The 24,468-nt window shown below is 41.8% G+C and overlaps 1 protein-coding gene across 2 annotated transcripts in view; it reads left to right on the top strand.

Moving 5' to 3' along the window:
- LOC125465087 (3-hydroxyisobutyrate dehydrogenase, mitochondrial-like) overlaps positions 1–24,468 on the top strand; it is a 135,244-nt gene that overhangs the window by 107,458 nt on the left and 3,318 nt on the right. For both annotated transcript variants that reach the window (XM_048558208.1, XM_048558217.2), the window contains one exon: positions 22,009–22,165. In XM_048558208.1, coding sequence (XP_048414165.1) covers positions 22,009–22,165 — 157 coding nt within the window. The remainder of the gene's footprint in view (positions 1–22,008; positions 22,166–24,468) is intronic.

The raw sequence follows: 24,468 nt of genomic DNA, 5'->3' as shown, positions 1-24,468 counted from the left end.
ACATCCTTTTTGCAGTAACAAATTGGAATGATTCATGACAGTTTGACAGATTTCTTGCCTAGGCCCTAAAAGATCAGCCCCTTATCTTGGTACTCTGCTCCATGGTCAAGATTCCAAGATCAATTTCATCAGCTTTCCCCTTTAAAACTCATGGATGAGGCTTTTTTAAAAATGGGATTATGGAGATATGGTTGCAGGGTAACCAAAGTTGGGAGCGGAGCATTCGGGAGTGTTTAGAAAGGACAGACTTAAAGGAAAAAGTGTTGCCATGCTGGCTAAAGAGAAAACAAATGCAAAGTGAGGAAAGATATTAATTCCAGCAATGTGGAATCCATAGTTAGAGCTGAGAAACATTGAGTAATAAACATGAGTGGGATTTTTAAAGACCTGTAAACTGGTTTAGGAATGGCACTGAATTGGAAATTGGAGGCACATGCAATAAAAGAACATTGTAATTATGGCTGGCCTTTGATCTGCATATAGATTGGGCACATCAAATAAACAATGTCTTGGAAGAATGCCTAGAGTGTGAATGGGATGGTTTTCTGTACCAATATGTTTGGAAAACCACTTGAGAACAGGCCATTCTAGAATAGGTATTGTGTAATGAAAGGAATAACTGGCAATCTAGTTGTGCAAGGCCCTTTCGGGATGAGTGACCCTAATACAATGCAATCCTTTATTGGAGGTGGGGACTATGATGCTCAATTAAAATAAGCAAACTATGATGGTATGAGGTACAAGTTGGCTCTGATAGAATGGAGGGGGGAGGTGGCAGGGAACATTACGGAAAGGGATGACAGCGGCAAGGCAATGGTAAACACTCAAAGAATGCATGAGTCAACCGCAACAAATATTCATTTTAGCCTGGTGCAACATTAAGATAAGACATGGTTTTGCCACCTTTCCTATGAGATTTTTCATGTTAGATCTTAGTAAGTGGCATACAAATTTGCCAGAAAAAAGTTATTAATACCCGAGGCGTGGGTGCAGTTTAGAATTTGGCAAACAAGGACAAAGGGATTGATTTAAGAAAAAGGGAATATTAGAGTAGGAGAGTAAACTTGTGGGGAGCATGGAAACTTTTCCCATTAGTTTTTGTAGGTATATGAAGAGGAAAAGATTGCGGCAGTTGAGGCCAAACTATTTTATGGTTGTAAGGAGTTGGATGTCACGTTTGGGCTAAAGGAATCCAAGGATATGTGAGGAAGCAAGAACAGGCTAATGAGTTGGATGATTAGCCATGATAATTAATGACAGACTTGAAGGGCAGAAAGGCCTACTTCTATTTTCTGATTCTAAAAGCTCTTGCTTTTCTGTCCTTTTACTAGTACAATTCCAATCTATATTACAAAAGTTCAAATCTCTGCGGTATAACTACTTGATTTCTACGCTTCTGTAACTACTATGCATTTCTTTTCTGTATATATTTTTCTACCCTCAAACTCATGGATAAGGTGCAGTGATGTCAAATCAACTCAAATGCAGAATTTGAGCTGCAGTTCCCGCAGGTGAGCTTGTGGAGGATGTGGAAACTATCCTGAAGTTCCCAGAAGGAACTGAATGCATATTCAACCAGTCCAAGCTGCCCCATGCCTCTGTTTATTCAATGAACTCACTTCCCAAATTCTCAACCTACTCTAATTAATCTACCTGCTATTTTTATTTCCTAATGAACAGCAGTGTTCCTGAGCTACTGGTCTGTTATCTACTTATTGCCTTCAATCTAGTTGATATGCTTCAAATTATTTATCTGTCATCTTCCAGTGGTGAAAGTATATATCAAAGTCCCAATTCTACTGAAAGGGAAACTTTTAAGCCACAATGTTGACTAACCATTCAAGTCATGGCCTTCCTGTAGTGTCACAGTTCATTACTTTTTTTTCCTCTCTTTTTTGCAAACTCAACCATACCTTGGTCTGCTTTCTTTCTATCTCCAAGCAATAGGGTTAGGCCCTAATTCTGGGCTTCAGTTTAACCTTTAGCGATTGTTCAGAATACATCTTGTGTGGACACATGCAATGGATGGATTGAGTCTGGGACTAGCTGAATTGCTCATGTAGAGTGCTAGCATGGGCTGAACTGTCTGAATGGTGTTGTTCTGTGTTGTAACTGTTCTGTAGTTCTATGGAGCTGGTAGATCTTTTGTAATGACAGCTTAAGCTCAGAGGATAGGCTAACCAGGGATGCATTCTGACAATTGAATCTGCGTGTAACAAAGGTATGTTTGGGATCTTCAGCATCTGATTTTGTGACTGGAACAGAGGCAAACAATTAATGAAACACTAAGTGAAAGTAAGCAGTTTGTGATTGTAAAGCTATAGGGTCAGAAACTTGGATCTTGATGTGCTAATAGTTTAAAGTTGTGCCAGTCTGTTTTTAAACTGTGGTAAGATTTGAATCTGCGGCCTGAGGTTGTGGCAGGAGGCAGTAAGATGATATCTTTAATTTTTTGTAATGATAATTTGGAGGAAATATGGCAGTGAACGGCTATTGGAAAAATAATTCTGCCAACAAAGAGGTGATTTGAATGAGATATAGTGGAAAGGTACAGCTAGGTGCCGAGAGTGACAATCCGAAATACAGATTCTGCCTTTAGAAGGGACAGTATATTCATGAGATAGAGAAGGGAACCAAGGATCTATCCATGTAGTATTATGAATATGATAGTTGTAGTGATAGGAGGAAAAGCCATTGCTCAATATCCTTTTGGAGTTGATGCAACTAAATAAGGACAGTCCCGTTTGAGCTGGACAGTAGAGGATATTTAGTGTCATGTGGTCTGCTATGTGAGAGGCTGAAGCAAAGACAAGGACAGTGTGTGTAGGTTATAGCCATCTTTGTTGGAAAGACCCCAGTGGAAATCCAGTTGAATGCTGGGCAGAAACCTGGATTAGTCATGACAAAAATTTTTATTTAAAACTAAACAGAGCAAATCTCTGGAAGCCATGCTGAATTTCTAGACAGTTTCATGAAATTTTGATTTTTAACCACATTTTATTTCTGACATCAGTGGTATGCAAAGTCAATGTGTTCGTATTATTATTAAATCATGTGGTTTGTCCTCTCCTGTAATGGAGGTACTTTCTGCAGGAGGATGGAATTATTCTTTAATAGACGCTTTGGTTATCTGTTATAGATTTATAGGTTTCTAAATGGCCAGAGAGAAAGTTGATATCAGCAAGTATAAATTTGCAACAATGTATTGTAGTGTCAGAGGTATGCTGTATAAGTAATCATTAGATGTCGTAAACCTTAACAGGCAAATTCACTATATTGAGAAAAATGAATTGTACAATATATGTTGCTAATGGGTCCATGTGTAAGGTGAAGACCTATTTTACTTAATAAATTGGTTTGGTTCTTTCAGCACTAAGAGATGCTGCAGAGGTTGTAAGTGTGTGCTTGCATGTCCAGCGACATGTTATTATGAGGATTGACAGTGTCTGTCAAGCATTTTGATAGCCTGAGCAGTAGATCACTCCAACAGCAACAGTATTCCTATGTAGAAAATATCATATGTTTCTCCCAATTTACAAGGAAACAGTAATAACATTTTATCATGGTTGAGGGCCCAGTAGCTGCTTCCTATTAAACTTGGCCTTTTGGATACCTGTCCAGGATTAATTTGTTGATTTTTCAGATGGAAACTCAGACCCTCCACTGAAGCATGACTTGCTCAGAAGCACAATCTGAATGACAATTATGTTGTAGGCAGGTTTGAAGCCATTACAAACATGGACTCGGTGGAAAGAGAAGATTTCAGTAACTGATTTTAATAACATGTCCAATTTAAACTGTCAGTTATGTGTGCACTTGTGGGATGGCTCTTGGAAGGATAACAACAAAAACTTCTAACGTGCTATTATAATGATACACTTGAAAAAATGTTTTTGAATTAAAGAATAACAGTTCCCCCAAAGATTTATATTGTGTGCTAAATGCCAGGTTTTGAAAGTTGCAGATTAAATTGTGAGTTATCTCAGGAGATTTCATTCATGACTGTATGGTTACTTTCCATTTCTTACATTTTAATAAGGAAACATAAATCAAATTATGATTTTTCTCATTGCCATAGTTATTAACTCTGCTTCGTCCTCTTCAACATCCCTTGACTTCTGTGGGGGTTGGTGCGTAGGAGAAATAGGTTAGTGTTGAACAATATCGAATTTAATGTCTCTACATGCTTGTGACATGTTTAAACAAGTTCTAACTGTTATAATTAAAAATGGAGAGAGGTAGGCATTTTATTTCAAACAAATTTTTTGTCAACAAGCAACCTATGAACAACAGCTATCTGAGAAGCCATCTTTTCTGCAACTTGGTGACCTCTACAGCCTTCATCTAATATTTTAGAATTGCAATATTATTAGTCTTTAGGATAATTTTAAATGTTTAAAACATTATCCATTTTGAACTCTTAAACTCTTGTGCTTGGGTCTCCATTTATAAGTAGCACTTATGTTGTGAAGACTACCTTTTTAAATGTCAAGAGATTATGATGGGGTTGCTGTAAACACTACCCCTGCCTCTTCTCACATTGGCCCCTCTTGTGACCTGAGTGCAGAGAATTTAATTTCAAAGACTTACTTCAGTTGTCCAATACAATTTTGTGGTGTTTGGAGCCCAATTTAGTTATGAGCTGTTATCTTCCTCTCCATTAGTTAGTGCATAAACAAAATAGGAAAAATTTACATAATTATAAGGTCAAAATAGTTGTTTCATGTATACTCATGAAAATCATTGTTTGTTAAACAGAATCTTGATCTTTCCCTAGTAAGTGTGAAGTGAGTTAGTGTATTTTGACGTCACATTCTAATGATATTTCTCTAAACAAAAAGGGCCATCAAGCTGTGGAAAATTAGAAATGCTTCGAGGAGGAGCATCTTAATGTTATGACTTTTTTGAAAATCACTTAGCAAGAGCATCCAAATTAAGAGTAAAATCAAGGTTGACACGAAAGGTGCTGATGAGTTAGCAAGTGGACTTTGGGAGAAGGGTTGCCTTGAAGAATACACAAGTTAGTTGCTATTGATAGTTGACTGCCAGACTTTAAACCAAGCAGATTAATGTGTCATTGCATTAGGTTGAGAAATTAACTAATGAATGGCTATTACCTGTGTGAACTGAAACAGATGCTGTGTGTTTTATGTATTCTTTCTGACTTTCCCATGTATTCATATATGTAGCTTCCAGTACATGCAGGTGCATCTCTCTCAAACCTGGACTGACCATCCTGATTGATTTGTCAGTGTAATTCTTCATGTAGAACAGTACAGCACAGAACAGGCCCTTCAGCCCACGATGTTGTGCCGACCATTGATCCTCATGTATGCACCCTCAAATTCCTGTGACCATATGCATGTCCAGCAGTCTCTTAAATGACCCCAATGACCTTGCTTCCACAACTGCTGCTGGCAACACATTCCATGCTCTCAACTCTGTAAAGAACCCGCCTCTGACATCCACTCTATACTTTCCTCCAACCAGCTTAAAACTATGACCCCTCGTGCTAGCCATTTCTGCCCTGGTAAATAGTTTCTGGCTATCAACTCTATCTATGCTCTTGTGTACCTCAATTAGGTTCCCTCTCCTCCTCCTTTTCTCCAATGAAAAGAGACCGAGCTCAGTCAACCTCTCTTCATAAGATAAGCCCTCCAGTCCAGGCAGCATCCTGGTAAACCACCTCTGAACCCTCTCCCAAAGCATCCACATCTTTCCTATAATAGGGCGACCAGACTTGGATGCAGTATTCCAAGTGCGGTCTAACCAAAGTTTAATAGAGCTGCAACAAGATCTCATGACTCTTAAACTCAATCCCCCTGTTAATGAAAGCCAAAACACCATATGCTTTCTTAACAGCCCTGTCCACTTGGGTGGCCATTTTAAGGGATCTATGTATCTGCACACCAAGATCCCTCTGTTCCTCCACACTGCCAAGAATCCTATCCTTAATCCTGTACTCAGCTTTCAAATTCGACCTTCCAAAATGCATCACCTCGCATTTATCCAGGTTGAACTCCATCTGCCACCTCTCAGCCAATCTCTGCATCCTGTCAATGTCCCACTGCAGCCTACAACAGCCCTTAACTTGCTGACCCATCCTTCAAACCCCTCATCCAAGTCATTAATAAAAATTCCAAACAGTAGAGGCACAAGGACAGATGCCTGTGGAACCCCACTCACCACTGACTTCCAGGCAGAATATTTTCTCTCTACTAACACTCGCTGTCTTCTGTTGGCCAGCCAGTTCTGTATCCAGGCAGCTAAGTTCCCCTGTATCCCATTCCTCCTGACCTTCTGAATGAGCCTACCATGGGGAACCTTATCAAATACCTTACTGAAGTCCATATACACCACATCCACAGCTTGACCCTCATCAACTTTTCTAGTCACATCCTCAAAGAACTTGATAAGGTTTGTGAGGCATGACCTGCCCCCCTCAAAGCCATGTTGACTGCATTTGATCAAGCCATGCTCTTCCAGATGGTCATAAATCCTATCCCTCAGAATCCTTTCTAACACCTTGCAGACGACAGACGTGAGACTTACTGGTCTGTAACTGCCAGGGATTTCCCTATTTCCTTTCTTGAAGAGAGGAGTTACATTTGCCTCTCTCCAGTCCTCAGGTACGACTCTAGTGGAGAGCGAGGATGCAAGGATCTTCGCAAGTGGCGAAGCAATTGCATTTCTTGCTTCCCAAAGCAGCCGAGGACAAATCTGGTCCAGGCCTGGCGACTTGTCAATCTTAATGTTTGACAAAATTTTCAGCACGTCAGCTTCCTCTATCTCTATCAATTCCAGCATGCACACCTGCTCTTCAAAGGTTTCATTCACTACAAAGTTCGTTTCTTTCGTAAAGACAGAAGCAAAAAACTCATTTAGGGCTTCCCCTACCTCCTCAGACTCCACACACAAGTTCCCTATGCTATCCCTGATCGGCCCTACTCTTTCTTTGACCATTCTCTCATTCCTCACGTGTAAAATGCCTTTGTTTTCCCTCATTCGTTCTGCCAAGCCTTTCTCGTGCCCCCTCCTGGCTCTCCTCAGACCATTTTTGAGCTCCTTCCTTGCCTGCGTGTAATCCTCTCTAGCTGAACTTGACCCTAGCTTCCTCCACCTTTATGTAAGCTACCTTCTTCCTTTTTCACAAGAAGCTCCACCGCTCTCGTCATCCAAGGTTCCTTTATCTTACCCCTTCTTCCCCGTCTCAGAGGGACATACTTACTCATCTCTTGCAACAACTGTTCCTTAAACAGTCTCCACATGTCTATAGTTCCCTTACCATGGAACAATTGCTCCCAGTCCATGCTTCCTAACTCCTGTCTAATCGTGTCATAGTTTCCTCTTCCCCAATTAAATATCCTCCCATTTTGCCTAATCTCCCCCCCCCTCCTCCATAGCTATGTAGAATATGAGGCAGTTATGGTCACTATCACCAAAATGCTCTCCCACCACAAGATCTGATACCTACCCTGCCTCGTTTCTGAGCACCAAGTGTAGAATGGCCTCTCGCCTCGTTGGCCTGTCAATGTACTGTGTTAGGAAACCCTCCTGAAAACAGCTTACAAAAACAGCTCCATTCAAATCTTCTGCTCGAAGGAGGTTCCAATCAATATTGGGAAAGTTAAAGTCACCCATTACAACAACCCTACTGCGTCCACACTTTTCCAAAATCTGTCGACCCTATGCTTTCTTCAGTCTCCCTGCTGCTATTGGGAGGCCTGTAGTAAACCCCTAACGAGGTGACTACTCTCTTGCTGTTCCAAATTTCCACCCATACTGACTCAGTAGGCAGATCTTCCTTGACAGTGGAAGCTTCTGTTGCTGTGATACCCTCTCTGATTAGTAGTGCTACACCCCCTCCTCTTCCACCCCCCCCCCTCCCTATTCTCTTTAAATGTTCTAAACCCTGGAACATTCAGCAACCATTCCTGCCCATGAGAAACCCATGTCTGTGTTATGGCCACAACATCATAGCACCAGGTACTGATCCATGCTCTAAGTTCATCACTTCATCACTTTTTTATTCCTGATACTCCTGGCGTTAAAGCAAACACACTTTAACCGATCCCTTGGTTCCTTCCCAGGAAAATCCTTCCCACTAGCTGGTCTACCTCTTGCTACTGCCTCACCTGCATCAACTCTCACCTCTGGTATACAGCTCAGGTTCCCACCCCCCTGCCATACTAGTTTAAACCCTCTCGAACTACTCAAGCAAACCTTCCGCCCAGGACATTGGTCCCCTTCCAGTTCAGATGCAACCCGTCCTTCTTGTACAGATCCCACCTTCCCCAGAAGGCATCCCAATTATCTACATATCTGAAGCCCTCCCTCCTACACCAGCTGCGTAGCCACGTGTTAAGCTGTGCCTGCTCCCTCTTACTCACCTCGCTATCTCGTGGCACCGGTAGTAAACCAGAGAACGCTACTCTGTTCGTCTTGCTCTGCAGCTTCCATCCTAACTCCCTGAAATCACTTCTTATATTCTCAATCCTATTTCTAGCTATATCATTAGTGCCAATGTGCTGAGGATTGTGCAGCAAATCTTGTCCAAATCCAGAATTATATCTGGAGCTGGGTACTGTTACTAGCATGAACCAGTTGGACACAGTGTATAATTTCTCGTGAAAAAGTACATGCTATAATCTTTGGACAAAGCCAGTTAATCGTCATTAACTGATGAATTCTCCATTTATTGCATTTCTACAAATTACAGTCCACCTGCCAACCATTCAACACTCCTTGTACAGTATAAACATTGGTTTCCCCTCAATGGTATCCGTGAGAAATGTCCTGATGAGTGGAAGGCACAAACTTTTGGAAAGTTGTTTTTAAGTTTAGCATTACTCAAAATTTCTGTGCAACCAAACATCATTAGAAGTCACTTTTTAAAGTTCATTTTAAAGTTGGTGCTTTTCTGTTTGTTTTGTCTTTTGATGTTACTGGCTGTTCCTGTTACTCTTCCATGGTATATGCTGTTTGCTGAATTTGTAATTTACATTTGGACTTTCACAGAGTCTGCTGCCACTTAAGTAGGCAATTTCCTGCGAGGGTTGTTCCAGATACCAGGTTGATCACCAAGCTTATCTTGGGCTGCATATTTCCATGAGTTATTTAAAACAAGCACATCAGCTCTAGTCCTTGCACAGTATTTGGAAATTAGTTTGCATATTTGGGTGATGCTTCTGCTACTTGTCATATAAGACTATGGGAATATGATGATAGGCCTCAACAGATGCATGGGAATAGCATCACCTAGAAGTTTCACTCAATGTCACAAAACATCCTTTCTTTGTGAAATATTTCACATTCCTTTGTCAGTGAATCAATTTTGTAACTCCTGATAACCTTAATACTTGCACCCTTAAGACTGCAGCAAATTTAAAAAGATAGATCACTACCCTTTTCAGGAGCAATTAGGAATGGAATAAACCTTTTCCTTGCTAGTCATGTACGTCCCAGAAATAAATAAAAACATAAGACATCAGCAGCAGAGCTGCTCACTGTAGGACATAAGGAAGGCGATGGCCTAGTGGTATTATCTTTAGACTATTAAGCTGGAGACCCAGTTTGATCTTGTCCTCTGATTCATTTGGTGGGGGAGAAAAAATCAGGCATTAAAAATCTATTGATGTCTGTGAAATCATTCTCGGTTTTTTTTTTGGAAAAGCTGTCTCGTTCACTAATATCCTTTAGGGAAGTAAATCTGCCATTCTCGCCTGGCCTGGCCTGCACGTGACTCCTAGCCCACCGCAATGTGGTTGATTCAACTGCCCCCTGAAATGGCTTAGCAAGCCATTCAGTTGTACTAATCATGCCGGGAAAAGACAACAGCAGAAACGGCCCTCTTGACCCTGTAAAGCCCTCACCAATATCTGGGGAATAGTGCCAAAATTGGGAGAGCTGCCTCAGACTAGTCGAGCAACAGCCTGACATTGTCTCTAAAGGTATAATTCTGAGAGTATGACTCATAGGCACCAACATCACCATCCCTGGATATGTCATATTTCACTGGCAGGACAGACCCACCAGAGGTGGTGGCATAGTGGTATACAGTTAGGTGGGTGTTGCTCTAGGAGTTGTCACGTTGACTCCAGATCCTACGAAGTCTCATGGCTTCAGGTTAAACATGGGCAAGAAAATAACCCGATTACTGCATACCATCCCCTGTCAACTCCTCTATGATGAGCAGCACTTGGCGAAAACTAAGGATGGCAGGACTACACAATGTATTCTGGGTGGGGGTTTCAATGTCCACTCCAAGAGTGGCTCAGCAGCACTACTACTGATCAAGCTGGTTGGGTCCTAAAAGACATGGTTGCTAGACTGTGTCTGCGGTAGGTGGTGAGGCAGTCAACAAGAGGGAAAAACATCCTCGCTAATCTGTTGCAGATTCATCTGTCCATGTCAGTATCGGTAAGAGTGACCACAGCATAGTCCTTGTGGAGATGAAGATGTGCCTTCACTTTTGAGAATAGGACAGACTTCGCACAGATCTAGCAACTCCTGACTGAGCACACATGAGGTGTTGTGGGCCATCAACAGCAGAAGAATTGTACTCCACAATCTGTAACTTCATGGCCTAGTATATCCCCTACTCAGCCACACACCCTGGCTCAGTGCAGAGTGCAGGAGAACACACTTTTAACATCAGATGTCAACCTGATGAAGCTATCAAACCAGACTACTAGCATGCCAAATAACATAAGTAGCAAGTGATAAACATAGCTAAGCGATCTCGCAACCAATGGATCAGATTCGAGCTCTGCAGTCCTGCCACATCCAGTCATTAATTGTGGTGGATAACTGAACAACTCAATGGAGGAGGCAGAGGCAGCTCTGCAAATATTGCCATGCTTGATGGAAGAGGCCAGCACATCAGTGCACAAGATCAGGCTCAGCTTTTGCAAGGAATCTTCAGCCAAATGTGCCATGTGGGTGATTAATCTTGGCCTACTCCAGTAGTTCCCAGCATTACAGATAGCAGTCTTCAGTTAATTCGATTCACTCCGTGATATCCAAGAGACTGGTAGGCACTGAATACTGAAAAGGCAATGGGTCCTGACAACATTCCGGCAATAGTACTGAAGACCATGATCCAGAATTTGCAGCTCCCTTAGCTAAGCTCTTAGTTCCACTTACAGCTACAACACTGACATCCACCCAACAATGTGGAAAATTGCCCAAGTATGTCCTGTACGTAAATGGCAGGACAAATCTAACCCAGCCAATTACAGTGATAACAAGGTGTAAACTAGATGAACACAGCAGGCCGAGCAGGAAAGCTGATGCGTCGGGCGTAGACTCTCCTTCAGGCGTTTCTGAAGAGGGGTCTAGGCCCGAACCGTCAGCTTTCCTGCTCTTCTGATGCTGCTTGGCCTGCTGTGTTCATCCAGCTCTACACCTTGGTATCTCGGATTCTCCAGCATCTACAGCTCCTACAACCCCAGCCAATTACAGCCTCATTAGTCTACTCGCTTGTCAGTAAAGTGATAGTGGTGTCATCAATAATGCAATCAAGCAGCATCTGCTCGGTGACGCCCAGTTTGGGTTCTCTTGGGGCCACTCAGCTCCTGACCTTATTACAGCCTTGGTTCAAACATGGACAAAAGAGCTGAATCCCAGAGGTGAGGCAAGAGTCACAGTCCTTGAAATCAAGGCTGCATTTGACCAGATGTGGCATCATGGAGCCCTAGCAAAACTGGAATCCTGTATCCGGGAAAATCTCTTCGGTGGTTACAGCCATACCTGATATATGGGAAGATGGTAGTGGTTGGAGGTCAGTTATCTTCGCTCCAGGCTATCTCTGCAGGAGTTTCTCAGGGTGGTGTTTGAGGACAAGCTATCTTCAACTGCTTCATCAGTCATCTTCCCTCCATCATAAGGTTAGAAGTGGTGATGTTTGCCAATGATTGATGCTGCACATTGCACATTCGCACCTCCTCAGATACTGAAACAGTCCATGTTCAAATACAAGATCTGGACAATATACAGGCTTGGGCCGACAAGTGGCAAGTAATAGTTACCCTACATAAATGCCAGGCTGTGACCACCGCCAGTAAGAGACAATCTAACCACAGTCCCTTGACTTTCAATTGTGTTACCAACACTGTATCTGTCACTGTTAACATACTAGGGTTATTATTGATCAAAAACTCAACTGGACTCACCACATAAATGCAGTGGCTACAAAAGCAGGTCAGAAGCTAGGAATGCTGTGGTGAGGAACTCACTATCTGACTCCTCAAAATTCTGTCCACCATCTACAAGGCACAAGTCAGGATTGTGATGAATACTCCCCACTTGCTGAAATGAGTGCAGCTCCAACACCACTCAAGAAGCTTGACTCCATCCAGGACAAAGCAGCCCATTATACTGGCACTGCATTCACTCCCTTCACTGCTGATGCTCAGTAGCAGCACTATATACTATCTACAAGATGCAGTGCAGAGATTCACCCAAAATCCTCATGGCACCTTCCAAACCATTGACCACTTACATCTAGAAGGATAAGGCCATCAGCTATGTGGGAACACCATCACCTTCAAGTTCCCTTCCCAGACACTTGTCATCAAGACTTGAAAGTATATGACCGTTCCTTTACTGTGTCTGGGACAAAATCATGGAATTCCCTCCCTAATAGCATTGTGGGTCAACCCACAGCAGGTAGACTGCAGTGGTTTCAAGAAGGCAGCTCAAGGGCTACTAATGACTGGCAATAAATGTTGTCCAACCAGCGATGACTGCACTCCATGGGGAAAAAAAAGATTAAAGGTATAACGGCTCAGATTCATTTCTTCTAGTCTTTGGAGATCAAAAGAGAAGAAGCGGATAGACTAGCCACTCTCTGCAAGCAAAATGCTCCCCCTAGGGATAGAGCACCACCTGAAACAAACATTTCAAACATATTCTGGATACAGCCACAGCATGTATCAAAGCTGGCTCAGAGCCAGACTTATGAACTGTTGTTGTCAAGTACATTACTCACTGTGCATTGACTTTCAGTACTGCAGTGGTCAGCTTTTGTTTCAAACTAGTGTCCTGAAGTACGGTGACCCTCAGATTAAACTCACCCACCAGTCGTTGCTCTAACGAGAACAGCCTGATGGACTTCTGGGATGATGGTAAATTTACTTCACTCTTTGGCATGAAAATTGGTGAAGATAGTGTTTGTTTGGGCATTATAGGCCTGAATGATTACAGTAGTTTCAGTTTTGACATCAGTCTGAGATCTTGCATGAACTTCCTGGTTTATACTAGTTATTTACCTAGAGAATGGTTAGAATGTGAAACGTGTCGCCACATGGAGTAGTTGAGGCAAAGTGCACATGCCTTTAAGGGCAAGTTACCCTTATAAGTGTATGTAGGGAATATTTGTTGGGTAGGAGGTGGTTAGTATGGAACATAAATACTGGCATAGACTAGATATACCCATTTTGTACTGTAAAATCTAGATGAAGATCTTAGTGTTAGACATTAACAGTTTTCCAACGATTAACAGATTTCAAATGATAAACCATGCAATAGTGTGTCACTTGTATAGGATGTTTTGTGTTTCCTGATAGACTGGAAACTTCTGCAAGATTTTAGCATAGTCACAAACCTGCTAAATGCTAGTGTTTGTCAATGAATGCTTAGATTTTGCCAGAACTACTACCTGCATTCACATCTGTTAATGCTAGTATCACTTTATTCCTTTATTCTTGGGATGAGGGCATCGCTGGCTAGACAGCATTTTAAGCCCACCCCTAATTGCCCAGAGGGCTGTTAATAGTCAACTACATTGTTGTGGGTTGTAGGGCAGACCAGGTAAGGATGGCACTTTCCTTCCCTCAAGATGAACCAGATGGGTTTTTCCTGACAATCAGCAATGGATTCACAGTCATCATCATTAGATTCTTAATTCCAGATATTTGAGTTCAGATTCCACCGTCTGCCCTGGTGGGACTTGAACCCAGGTCCCCAGAATTTTATCTGGGTTTCTGAATTAACAGCCCAGCAATAACACCACTAGGCCATTGCCTCCCATGACTGACTTTGCCATTGTCTAAATCTCATATATTTGGGAGGCTCGTTAGCTCTTTTGAAGCTGAATTATTCAATTCCGATTTAGCTGACACCTATTTGTAGAATGGGTTATGGTATACATTTGTACTGATTTTGGCTTTATATCTTTTTAATATCAAAATATCAATGTTCGATAACAGACTATATAAATTGCTTTTGAATGAATCAGTTGGAATTAGTCCCTTTTATACCTCTAGACATACCAACATAAAAGCCACTTAAATCTGAGAGACAATATTGTTGGTGTCAGTTTGGATCATAAAGGATCTGTGGTGCTAGAGGAGGAATTTGTTTATCCCAATGTAGATTGCATTGGCATTCTGTGCAGAGAATTTGGAACGTAGGCTATCTCCCACAAAGGGAAGATGTCACTACTCGTGGGAATGTATGTTTCGGCCTCTGGGCGGTATGTGACAGCAGTACTTCAAATACTGTTACCATCCCATGTGAGACACTCCATTAATTTATTTACATTCAGACATTCCAATTTTAAGTTCCATACATGTGACATGTCATCTGACTATACCCAAGCTGAGTTGGACAATATTGTACAGATGGCAAAATTTACTACTGCAGTCGCCTGTGAAATGTAAATTCTCAATGTGGGTATCTGAGCAGTAATTTACAGAAACAAAAATAGAACTTGCTGGAAAACCTGCAGTCTGGCAACATCTGTGGAGAGAAGCCAGGTTAACATTTTAGCTCCAGTGACCCTTCTTCAGAACTGATGGCAACTAGGAAAATGTTGGTTTATAGCAGAAGATAGGGTTGGGTGGGGTGGGGGGGTGGGGGGCGGGGGGGGGGAAGAGAAGGAATAAGGAGTAAACGATAGGTGAAGGTAGAGCCTAAGGAGAGAGAATTGTGGATAATGGTCAGCCTAGGAGAATGAATTGCTGCTAATGGGGATGCTTAATGGCTAAAGGGATAGTGCACGATAACAAGACCTGGTCTTTGAGGTAAGGACATGGGAGAAGGTGCACTGACCCCTAAAATTGTTGAATTCAGTGTAGAGTTCCCGAGCAGAAAGCTTGCGCTGAGTTTGCAGGAAGCTGGAGACCTAGCTGTTGGCCCAGGAACAAGGTGGTGAGTTGAAGTGTTAGGTAACTGGAACTCGGGGTCACTTTTACGGACAGAATGTAAGTGTCCTGTAACATTGTCACCCTGTCAATGTTTGGTTTCTCCAATCTCTGTGATGGTCAGTGTTCCACAGACAGCTGTTTTTGCTGCGTGCTGAGATTACACTCTCATGCGTCGTCATTTGCATGCACTCAACCTTTCTTTCCAATAGCACCACTTCATGCTGGGCCAGATCTGTAGTGCTATGCAGTTCCACTTCATCCTCCAGTTAATTCAGCGTGCTAGCAAGAAACTTTCTCTTTTTTTCCTTTTAAGGCATTAAGGAACACAGGATGCAACAATTCAGATGCCTATGGCCCTTTGGAACCTTCCTCCCATTCCCTTCTCTCTGATTCAGTCCCATGTCTTAACTCCACCTTTTGTGTACTTACTATCCTGTTTGACATTCAGCTGAATGTTGAGGTCTCAGCCAAGGTCTCAATTTCATCCGTTTGCATCCCCACTTTAATGAATTTTGAGCACAGCACGTTGTTGAACTCTTCTTCCATTGCCTTTGCCCGGTGCCTGTTTCTTTGGACAAGAGGTGAATGTAGTACTTGGTTACTTCATCCATGTTTGAACCAAGGTTATAATGAGGTTAGGAACAGAATTGCCTTGATAGAACACAAACCACCAATGAACAGGTAATTGCTGATCTGGTGCTGCATGTTAGCACTCTTGGCACCCTTTTCCATCTCTTCTCTGATGATTTAAGAGTACCTTGGGCAACAATTGGCCAAGTTGGATCTGTCCTGTTAGCACACATTTTCCGAATAGCCATGCAGGTGCCAATGTACCAGTTGCACTAGAATAACTTTGCTCAGGCTCTGCTAGTTGTGGAACACAAGTCTTCAGTGTTATTGCTGGAAAGTCATATGAGCATACTGCCTTTATCGGTTTCCGGATGTCATATGGCATGAATTGAAGTGCTGAAGACCAGCACCTGTGATGCTGGGGACCAGTGGAGGGAGAGTTGGACTGTCCACTCAGCAGTCCTGGTTGAAGATGGATGCAAATGCTTTAGCTTCACCTTTTGCTTTAACATACTGCACGACTTCCCCATCAGTCAGGGTATGGATATTTTTGGAGCCTCCTGATTGTTGTATAGAGCAGCACTGACTCCATATCTGTCTGCTGTTTCAAAATCGTATGCTCAAAAAGTTGTTGGGTTCAGGACTGAGGGCGTAATGCAACCCAAGAAATAGCTATTCTCCAAACACTATCTGCAGATAGCGTTGCTGTGGCCCATTGTAGGGCTAAGTAGAATGTCATTAACATATCTTAAAATGAGTGTAACTTGCAGTCGTAAATGGTTTTGTTTTCCTTGGAGATGATCATTTCTGTATCAGACTAGCACACAACCGTGAGACCTCCAGAACTATTGGGAGGTTCTCCGGGTTTGATTGGCTAGATGACATTGATTTTGGAGAGTGATCTAGAAGGCTAGTCTAGCTGAGTTGAGTCAGGCCAAGTCACATGATTAGTACAGGCAACTGTGGGCTATTTACCGTGTTTGTATGCACATTGACCATTTATTTTTAAAAATCGCTTTTACTGTGCTTGGATGGTGGGAAGAATAAATCCTACTTTTTTACATGGTCGATTTAAAAGGTGAAGAGAGAGGTATTCCTTATTTTCTCATTTTGCTGTTGGAAATGTGGATGCACACATTTAGCTATTTGAGGTACTCCATCAAATAGAGAAATAATGGTTACAAAGTCAAAGGATAAGGCTTTTTTAATCTGAGCGAATGCAACATTTGGAACAAGATAGATGTGTTAATACCAAAAATAGAAATAAATATGACTTGAATAGTATTACAGCGATGTATTTAAGGACGCCCAAGACTGGAAACTCTATATTCAAGGGTAATCCGTGTTCTAGAACAATAGGCAAAGAAGAATTGAAGGTGTGGTAGCTTTTTTTAGAAAGCGCATCAGTGCAGTGGTCAGCAGGGATAGGCGTACAATAGATCATGAAATGGACTCAGTTTGGGTGGAAATAAGGAATGAGTAGGGAAAAATCAAGAATAGGAGTTGCCTACAGACACCTGAAGAGTTGCCTCGCTGTAAGAAAGAGTATATAATGCAAATAATGGAGGCATATAAGAGGGGGACTACAATTGTCATGGGTAATTTCAATCCTCATTATAAGAGGAAAATTAGATGGGCAAGGGAAACTTGGACGACCAATTTCTAGTGTGTCAGGGATTGCTATTTATAACAGTATTTTGGACAACTTACCTGAGAACAGAGATAACACATAGTGGAGCTGGACGAATACCACAGGCCAGGCAATATCGGAAGAATGTCAACTTTCCTATTCCTTTGCTGCCTGGCCAGCTGTGTACCTCCAGCTCCACGCTGTGTTATCTCTGACTCCAGCATCTGCAGTTCTTGCCATCTGACCTGAGAACAGGCTATTTTTGATCTAGTAATGCATAATGAGGTGCAGTTAACAAGTGATCTTATTGACGAGGACCCTCCAAGGGATAACAACCATAGCACAGAATTTCAAATTCGGTCTGAGGGAGAGCAATTAGGCTTCAAAATGTCCTGAACTTCAGTAACAGCTATCACAGAGGTATGATGAAAGGTTGTCAGTGGATAAGCAGTGGCATGCATTTAAGCAGATATCTCATAAAGCTGAGAAAGTGTTACTGCAACCAAAAAGGACTTAGAGTAGAATGATCCACCTGTGGTTAATGAAGGTGTCCAAGGTGAGTATCCAGTCAGAAATATAGGCATACAAGGTGGCTAAAATGACTGGTAGGCCAGATGATTGCTGGTTCTCAAAACATACTCAATGGATGACTTGTAAAGCTCATAAAAGGAGCAAAATTGATTTATAAAAATAAGTGTTTTTATATTTCTTCTCCAAAACAGCAAGAGCTTTATGCATATATAAAAGGAGGTAGCTAAATCAAGCGTGGGACCCTTGGGGAATGTGACTGGGGAATAGAGAAGTGGCAGGTAACTTAAGTCAATATTTTTCATTGGTTTTTCAGAGAACACTGAAAATATGCTAAAGGTAACAGGTAAGTAAGGTGTTAATGGTAGAAAGATCTTGTAAAGGAAGTAGCAGCAGAAATAATGGAGGCATCGATTGAATATTCCTGGATTCTTGGAGAGTCCTGGCAGAATGGAAAACTGCAAATCTGACTTGCCCACTTCAAGTAGAGAGGGACACTGAGCAGGGGGAAATTGTGGGCCTGCTAGACTAACCATTTGTCATTAGGAAAATGCTAGAGTCTGTTATCAAGGAAAATGTAGCAGGACATCTGGAAAAGCTAAAGACAATCGAACCAATTTCAGTATGGTTTTGTGAGAGAGAAATAATGTTTGATCAATTTTTCAGTGTCCTTTCTACTGTCTACTCTAGACTTTTCCAGTCTAGTACTACTAGAGCTGATCATCACTGAGCCTCTGTCTAGGTGAATGCTGCTGCTCAAACTTGAGTCTGGTAACTTCTGGCGTTCAAAGGAATCCTGAAGTTCAATCATTGTACCTGCCGCCAACAAAGCAGCTGATTCATTCACACTTTTTTTTGATCTGCTGTCGTCAGAATAGTCTTAACAATTATGGAGAGGTTTTGCAATCTTTACAATTTTTTGATAATTACTCTTGTTTCTTTCAACTTGTGTCACCTCAGTAGTCAAACAGTCCCTCTTCAGTATATTTACTGGTACTGTTCCCATCTCTTTTGCCGTGACATCAATTGACTGCATCGGTGCTGCATCCTGCACCCAGGCTGAACTGGAGCAGTTCATCGACTTGGCTAACAACTTACACCCTGCCCTCAAGTTCACTTAGTCCATCTCTGACACCTCCCTCCATTTCCTTGACCTCTCTGTTTCCATTTCAGGCAACAGCTTATGTACGAACATTTACGATAAACCCACAGACTCCCATAGCTACCTAGACTACATCACCTCCCAGCCAGTATCCTGCAACAGCTCCTTTGTGTCTTCGCAATTCCTCTGTCTCTGTCGCATCTGCTCTGCTGAGATGTTCTACTCCCAAGCATCCCAGATGTCTGCCTTTTTCAAACAATGCTGTTATCCTCCCTCTGTCATCCAGACAGCCCTCCATCACGCCTCTCCATTCCCTGCTCCACAACTCATAACCACCATCCTCCCCCTTCCAAACATAATAAAAAAGAGTCCCTGTTGTCTTCACTTTTTTGTATCCCACCAGTCTTCGTTTCCAATGTATCATCCTCAAACCAACTTTCACCAACTCCAATTAGACTTCAACACCCCACCCCTCTCTGCCTTCCACAAGGAGCATTCCCTTCACCATTCCTTAGTTCACACCACACTCTCCGCCAACCACTCCAACTAACCCGGTACCTTCCCCTGTAACCGTGAAAGACATAACACCAGGCCATACACCACCTCCGTTCGAGGCCCTAAACAGTCCTTCCAAGTGAGACAGAGCTTCTCCTGCATCTCTTCCACCCTAGTCTATTACATCCGGTGCTCCCAATGTGGTACTCTCTACATCAATGAGACCAAATGTAGACTAAGTGGTCGTTTTGCCAAGCATCTCTGCTTGGCCTGTAATGGCCAGCCTACCCTGGTCACTGCGAATTTCAATTTTTCCTATCCCACTCCCCCTCCAACATGTACTTCCTGTACCTCCTCCAGTGTCGTGGCAATTCAGAATACAGATTTGAAGAACAGTACCTTTTTATCTTCCGCCTGGGCACCGTACAACCCAGAGGACACCATATTTGATTTCTACAATTTCAAATAATGTTGTCACCCATCCCATGCTTCCCCTTCCAGCCCCACTTTCTGACCCTCCCTTCCAACCTCCAATGGAATTCATCCCTCCCTTCAACCAACCAGGTCATATCTATCATCACCATTCTGCTTCCACCCCTGTTCTCCCTGCCCCCCCACCCCCTTTGTCTGCACTTCCCCCTACCCCCACATCCAGTTCTGAAGAAGGGTAATACCGGAAATGTTGACTGCTCCTTTCTTCTGGATGCTGCTTGGCTCGCTGTGTTCTTCCAGCCTCCTGTTTGTCTATCTTGGATTCCAGCATCCTGCAGTTTTTTTTGTCTGTGCCAATAATTCACTGATTTCTGTCTAGCCTATGCGTATCTGGTTCTGAACGGTTACACAATTATTGCACACAAACTGTACGAATTGGTGCTTTTTGATACTTCGGGAAATGTTTACTCTGCTCTGAGGAGAACCAAAAAGAATTCAAACAATACACAAATTCACTGGTTAGATTAGGAGGCATTATAAAGGTCTCTGAACTATAGGTGTTCAGGTAGTATCGGTTGCATTGGAGGGCTAGTATGATTGAATAATTCATGTGTGTGTATATATAGATGCAGTTGACAACAGGTCAGCACTGACCAATTGTACAAATGGTCTCAATATCTTTAGTGGTCTGTAGACTGCTCACATTGTGTTCCTTATCAACATCTATGGGAACCTACTTGCAATTGTACCTTATCTGCGTCTCCAGTCCCCATCCTAAGTGATATAACTCTACGCAGGTGCAAATACAAGGGGAGTGTCAAAAATTGTACCATTATCCAAAATAAGACATGTGTGGAGCTGGTGGAACACAGCAGGCAGGGCAGCATCAGAGGAACAGGAAAGTTGACGTTTCGGATCGGGATCCTTCTTTAGAAAATCTTATTTTGGACTTTTTCTTTGTGAAACCTAGACCATGAAGATGTAATTTGCACTGTTACTTTGTTATTTAACATGTTATGATACTCAACTTGCTTCTTCTGAGAGAGAACAATGTTTGGTAGTCTAAGATGAAGGCCACATGAAGTATACAATTCTTGTATTTAACAAAAGGCTTCTCAAAACATCACTCATTTATTTAATGATTAATGTTTCAGACAGTAAAGCACTAATGGTTCTCACCATAAGTCACAATATTAATGGTGACAGTTTCGTTATGATCACAGTTAGTCATCACATTTATCTATTTACATACCTCCAAGTTCATGTCTTCTGACCACAATGGGCACATTCTCTTGTGTTCTTTTTTCAGAACATGCAATTAAAATACAAAGGAAGTATGTGTTAGAAAACGTATTTATTACAATCCGCTGTCCAACTTCTTAACCCAAGCCAAAAAAGTCTCTAGGCATTTCTCTTAATTGCTTGCCACCAATCCCTGCAAATCTTACACTTATCTAGCCACCAAGTTTGAAATTTGTTGACGAAATAGCAGCATTGGTGATTTTTTTTTTTCTGGAGCAACTTTAAAAATATTGACAGTTTCAGCTTTTACTTCAATGGTGTACCAGTGTTGCCCTGTTATTGTAAAGATGGCAAAAATGGCTACCCCACAGTGAACTAAAATTTCCTATTTTGAAAAAGGACAGAAACACGAGTCACATGTTTGAATTTGGGTAACCATGTATACTGTTAGAAAACAATATGTATGGAAATTTTTGTGTCATTAAATATTTCTCTCAGGATTTTAGTGGCTAGACTGATTAGTTATTGAAATTCATCAATTTAAGAAATCAAGATTAGAATAAGAAAAGAAGAATGTTGCATGAATATTACCTTAACATCATTCATATCTGGCCTGTGCAATCCAGAGGTACTGTCTCTTTAAAATTTATTGACCATGTGCTTAATAGCTTGGTTCAATTTGTATATGCTGGGCTGAGTTAGAATCACTTGAAAGTACATCATAAATCCACAAAAAATGCAGTATTTTGGAAGATGCTTGCTAGAATGAGACAAATGGCTCTGTAGGGTCAAACGGCAGATAACTGGTCAACCGCACTGACACTTTGACCTTAAAACTACTCGTTTGTGACTTTTGACAGGCTAGGGCTTGACCCGAAGCTTCTGACAAAAATTGTGAATATGAGTTCGGGTCGATGCTGGTCAAGCGACACCTACAACCCCGTACCGGGAGTGATGGACGGTGTCCCTTCTGCTAATGATTATCAAGGTGGTTTTGCAGCAGCATTAATGGCGAAGGTACGATTTACAAAAACCAGTCACGTCTTTTTCTCTGTCCTTTGTAGCATATTCATGTCACATGTTATTTAGCTTATTGAGAGAAGGCAAGAAACCTGATTTAAAATCTTCTGATGTTATGTCATAGCCAGCTGATTGAAGGCCCTTGATACAGGCATTACAGTCAGCTGTCAGACATCAGACCTGCCCTCATTGGGATTAAGTAACCAGCCGCACTTAATTTTATGTCTAGAAAAATTGTGCACCTCAACCCATTGGTTTTCCTTTTTGTTCTCCACGCAAGATGATAAACAGATCGTTTGATTCCTTGCAATTTTCTTTTAAGCATGATCAAACTTTGGAATTGGAAAGGTATGACTTTGTGGTGATGACTTGGAGGATGCTTAAATAAATATTGAATAATACAAAACAAGTTTGTACCACTGAGAGATAGCAATTCTACTTCACAGAAGGCAGCATAAAACAAAAGAAAGGGCTTTAAAAATTGGAGAAACAACCCCACAGATCATGCTGAATGGGTCACACAAATGACCACAACGCAGCTAATAAGTGCTACTCAGATTATGAAAAGAAACTTGCTAGGGACATCAAAGTCAATGAGAAGAAATTTTATAGTTACATAGTGGGAAAGTGAGTGCTCAGGAACCATGTTGGCCCACTAAAGACAAAATGAGGATATTGTCAACGACAATGAGATTTGTTGAGTAATTACTTTGCCTCTGTATTTACAGTAGAAAAAGAATAGCTTGCTAAAGGTCCTGATGAAACTAATAGTGGATTGGGGATAAGGATGGAATAAATTTAATGTGATTCAGGCATTGTTAATGAGGAAACTAGTGGAATTAGAGTGACAAATCCACAGAAACTGGCAATTTCTGTTCAAGGTTTTAAAGGAAGTAGGGGTGCACTTTGTAGATTCCCTAACTGTAATCTTTTGAGTTCCATAGATATAGGAATTTCCCCTTTTTGGGTTGGAAAATTGCAAATGATGCTCCACTTTAAGAAGGGCGAAAGAGGAATGCCATGGAATTGCAGACCAGTTATCTTAACTTCTGTGGTGGGGAATTTGTTGGCATCTGTAGTCAAGAATAAGGTAACTGAACACATTGAAAATTTTCAGTTAATCTGGGAGAGGCAGCATGGATCCATGACAGGTAGGCCATGCCTGACAAACCTCATTAAAGAGCTAACTGAGGCAGCCGATGGACGATGTCTGTATGGGGATGTTATTTATATGGATTTCAATAAGGCATTTGATAAAGTCCCACGTAAGAGATTGTTAACAAAAGTAGAAGCCCGTAGAAGTGAAGGCAAATTACTGACATGGCTGGGAAGCTGGTTGAGTGACAGGCTACAGAAAGTAGGGACAATGGGTGAGTACTCATTGTCAGGATTTAAACAGTGGTGTGCTGCAAAGGTTTATTCTGCAAAGCCAATTATTCACTATTTATTAATGGCATAGAAAGTCATATCCAAATTTGATAATGACAAAGTTAAGCAGCATTGCAAACAGAGGAGATAATCTATCAATATCCATTTATAATTTTATGCAAAGTGAATGGGCAAAATTGTGATAGAGTTCAATGTAACTGAGCATGGGTGATCAGTTTTTAGATCAAACAAGAATGGATTATGGTACTTTCTATAAGGTACTAAGTATGCTGGATACCCAAGGAGATTTGGCAGTCTAGGTGCATGGATCTTTTTGAAAAAGTCATGAACAAGTGCAAAAAATAATCAGCAAATCTGATGGAAAGCTGGCCTTTAGATCTAGAGAACTGGAGTATACCAGGATGCAGAGGATATGCTGCAGCTGTACAAAACCCTGGTTAGACCTGACTTGGAATACCATGAGCAGATCTGGGCACAACCTTAGGAAGGATGTATTGGAGAAACTATAGTATAGCTTTTACAAGGGTGTTGCCTGGACTCTTTTATGCGGAATGAGGAGAGCTTATACACAAGGCCTGTTTTCTCTCTCACTTGAAAGGTTAAGCGACAATCTGATCAAAGACAGGGTTGATAAGGAGAAATTATTTCCACTGCTTGGGGCTTCTCGAACTAGGGGACATTGGTTTGGCCCTAATTCTCAGACTTTCTGGATGTGTAGAAGTCCTTCCCTAACACAAACGGTGATAGATGTTTGGAACTCTTCCATAAATGGCAGAGGATGCAAGATCAGTTGTTCGGATATCTATCTCAGATTTAAAACTTTTTTTCCGCAAAGAGATTAAGGGATAGGGGCCAAAGGCAGGTATGTGGAGTTCAGCCATGATTTCATTGAATGGCCTACTCTTGTTCCT

The sequence above is a fragment of the Stegostoma tigrinum genome, chromosome 2, assembly GCF_030684315.1.
Source record: "Stegostoma tigrinum isolate sSteTig4 chromosome 2, sSteTig4.hap1, whole genome shotgun sequence".
Classification (NCBI taxonomy): domain Eukaryota; kingdom Metazoa; phylum Chordata; class Chondrichthyes; order Orectolobiformes; family Stegostomatidae; genus Stegostoma; species Stegostoma tigrinum.
Note: the sequence above shows the minus strand (reverse complement) of the source record. Positions and strands in the feature narration are given on the sequence as shown.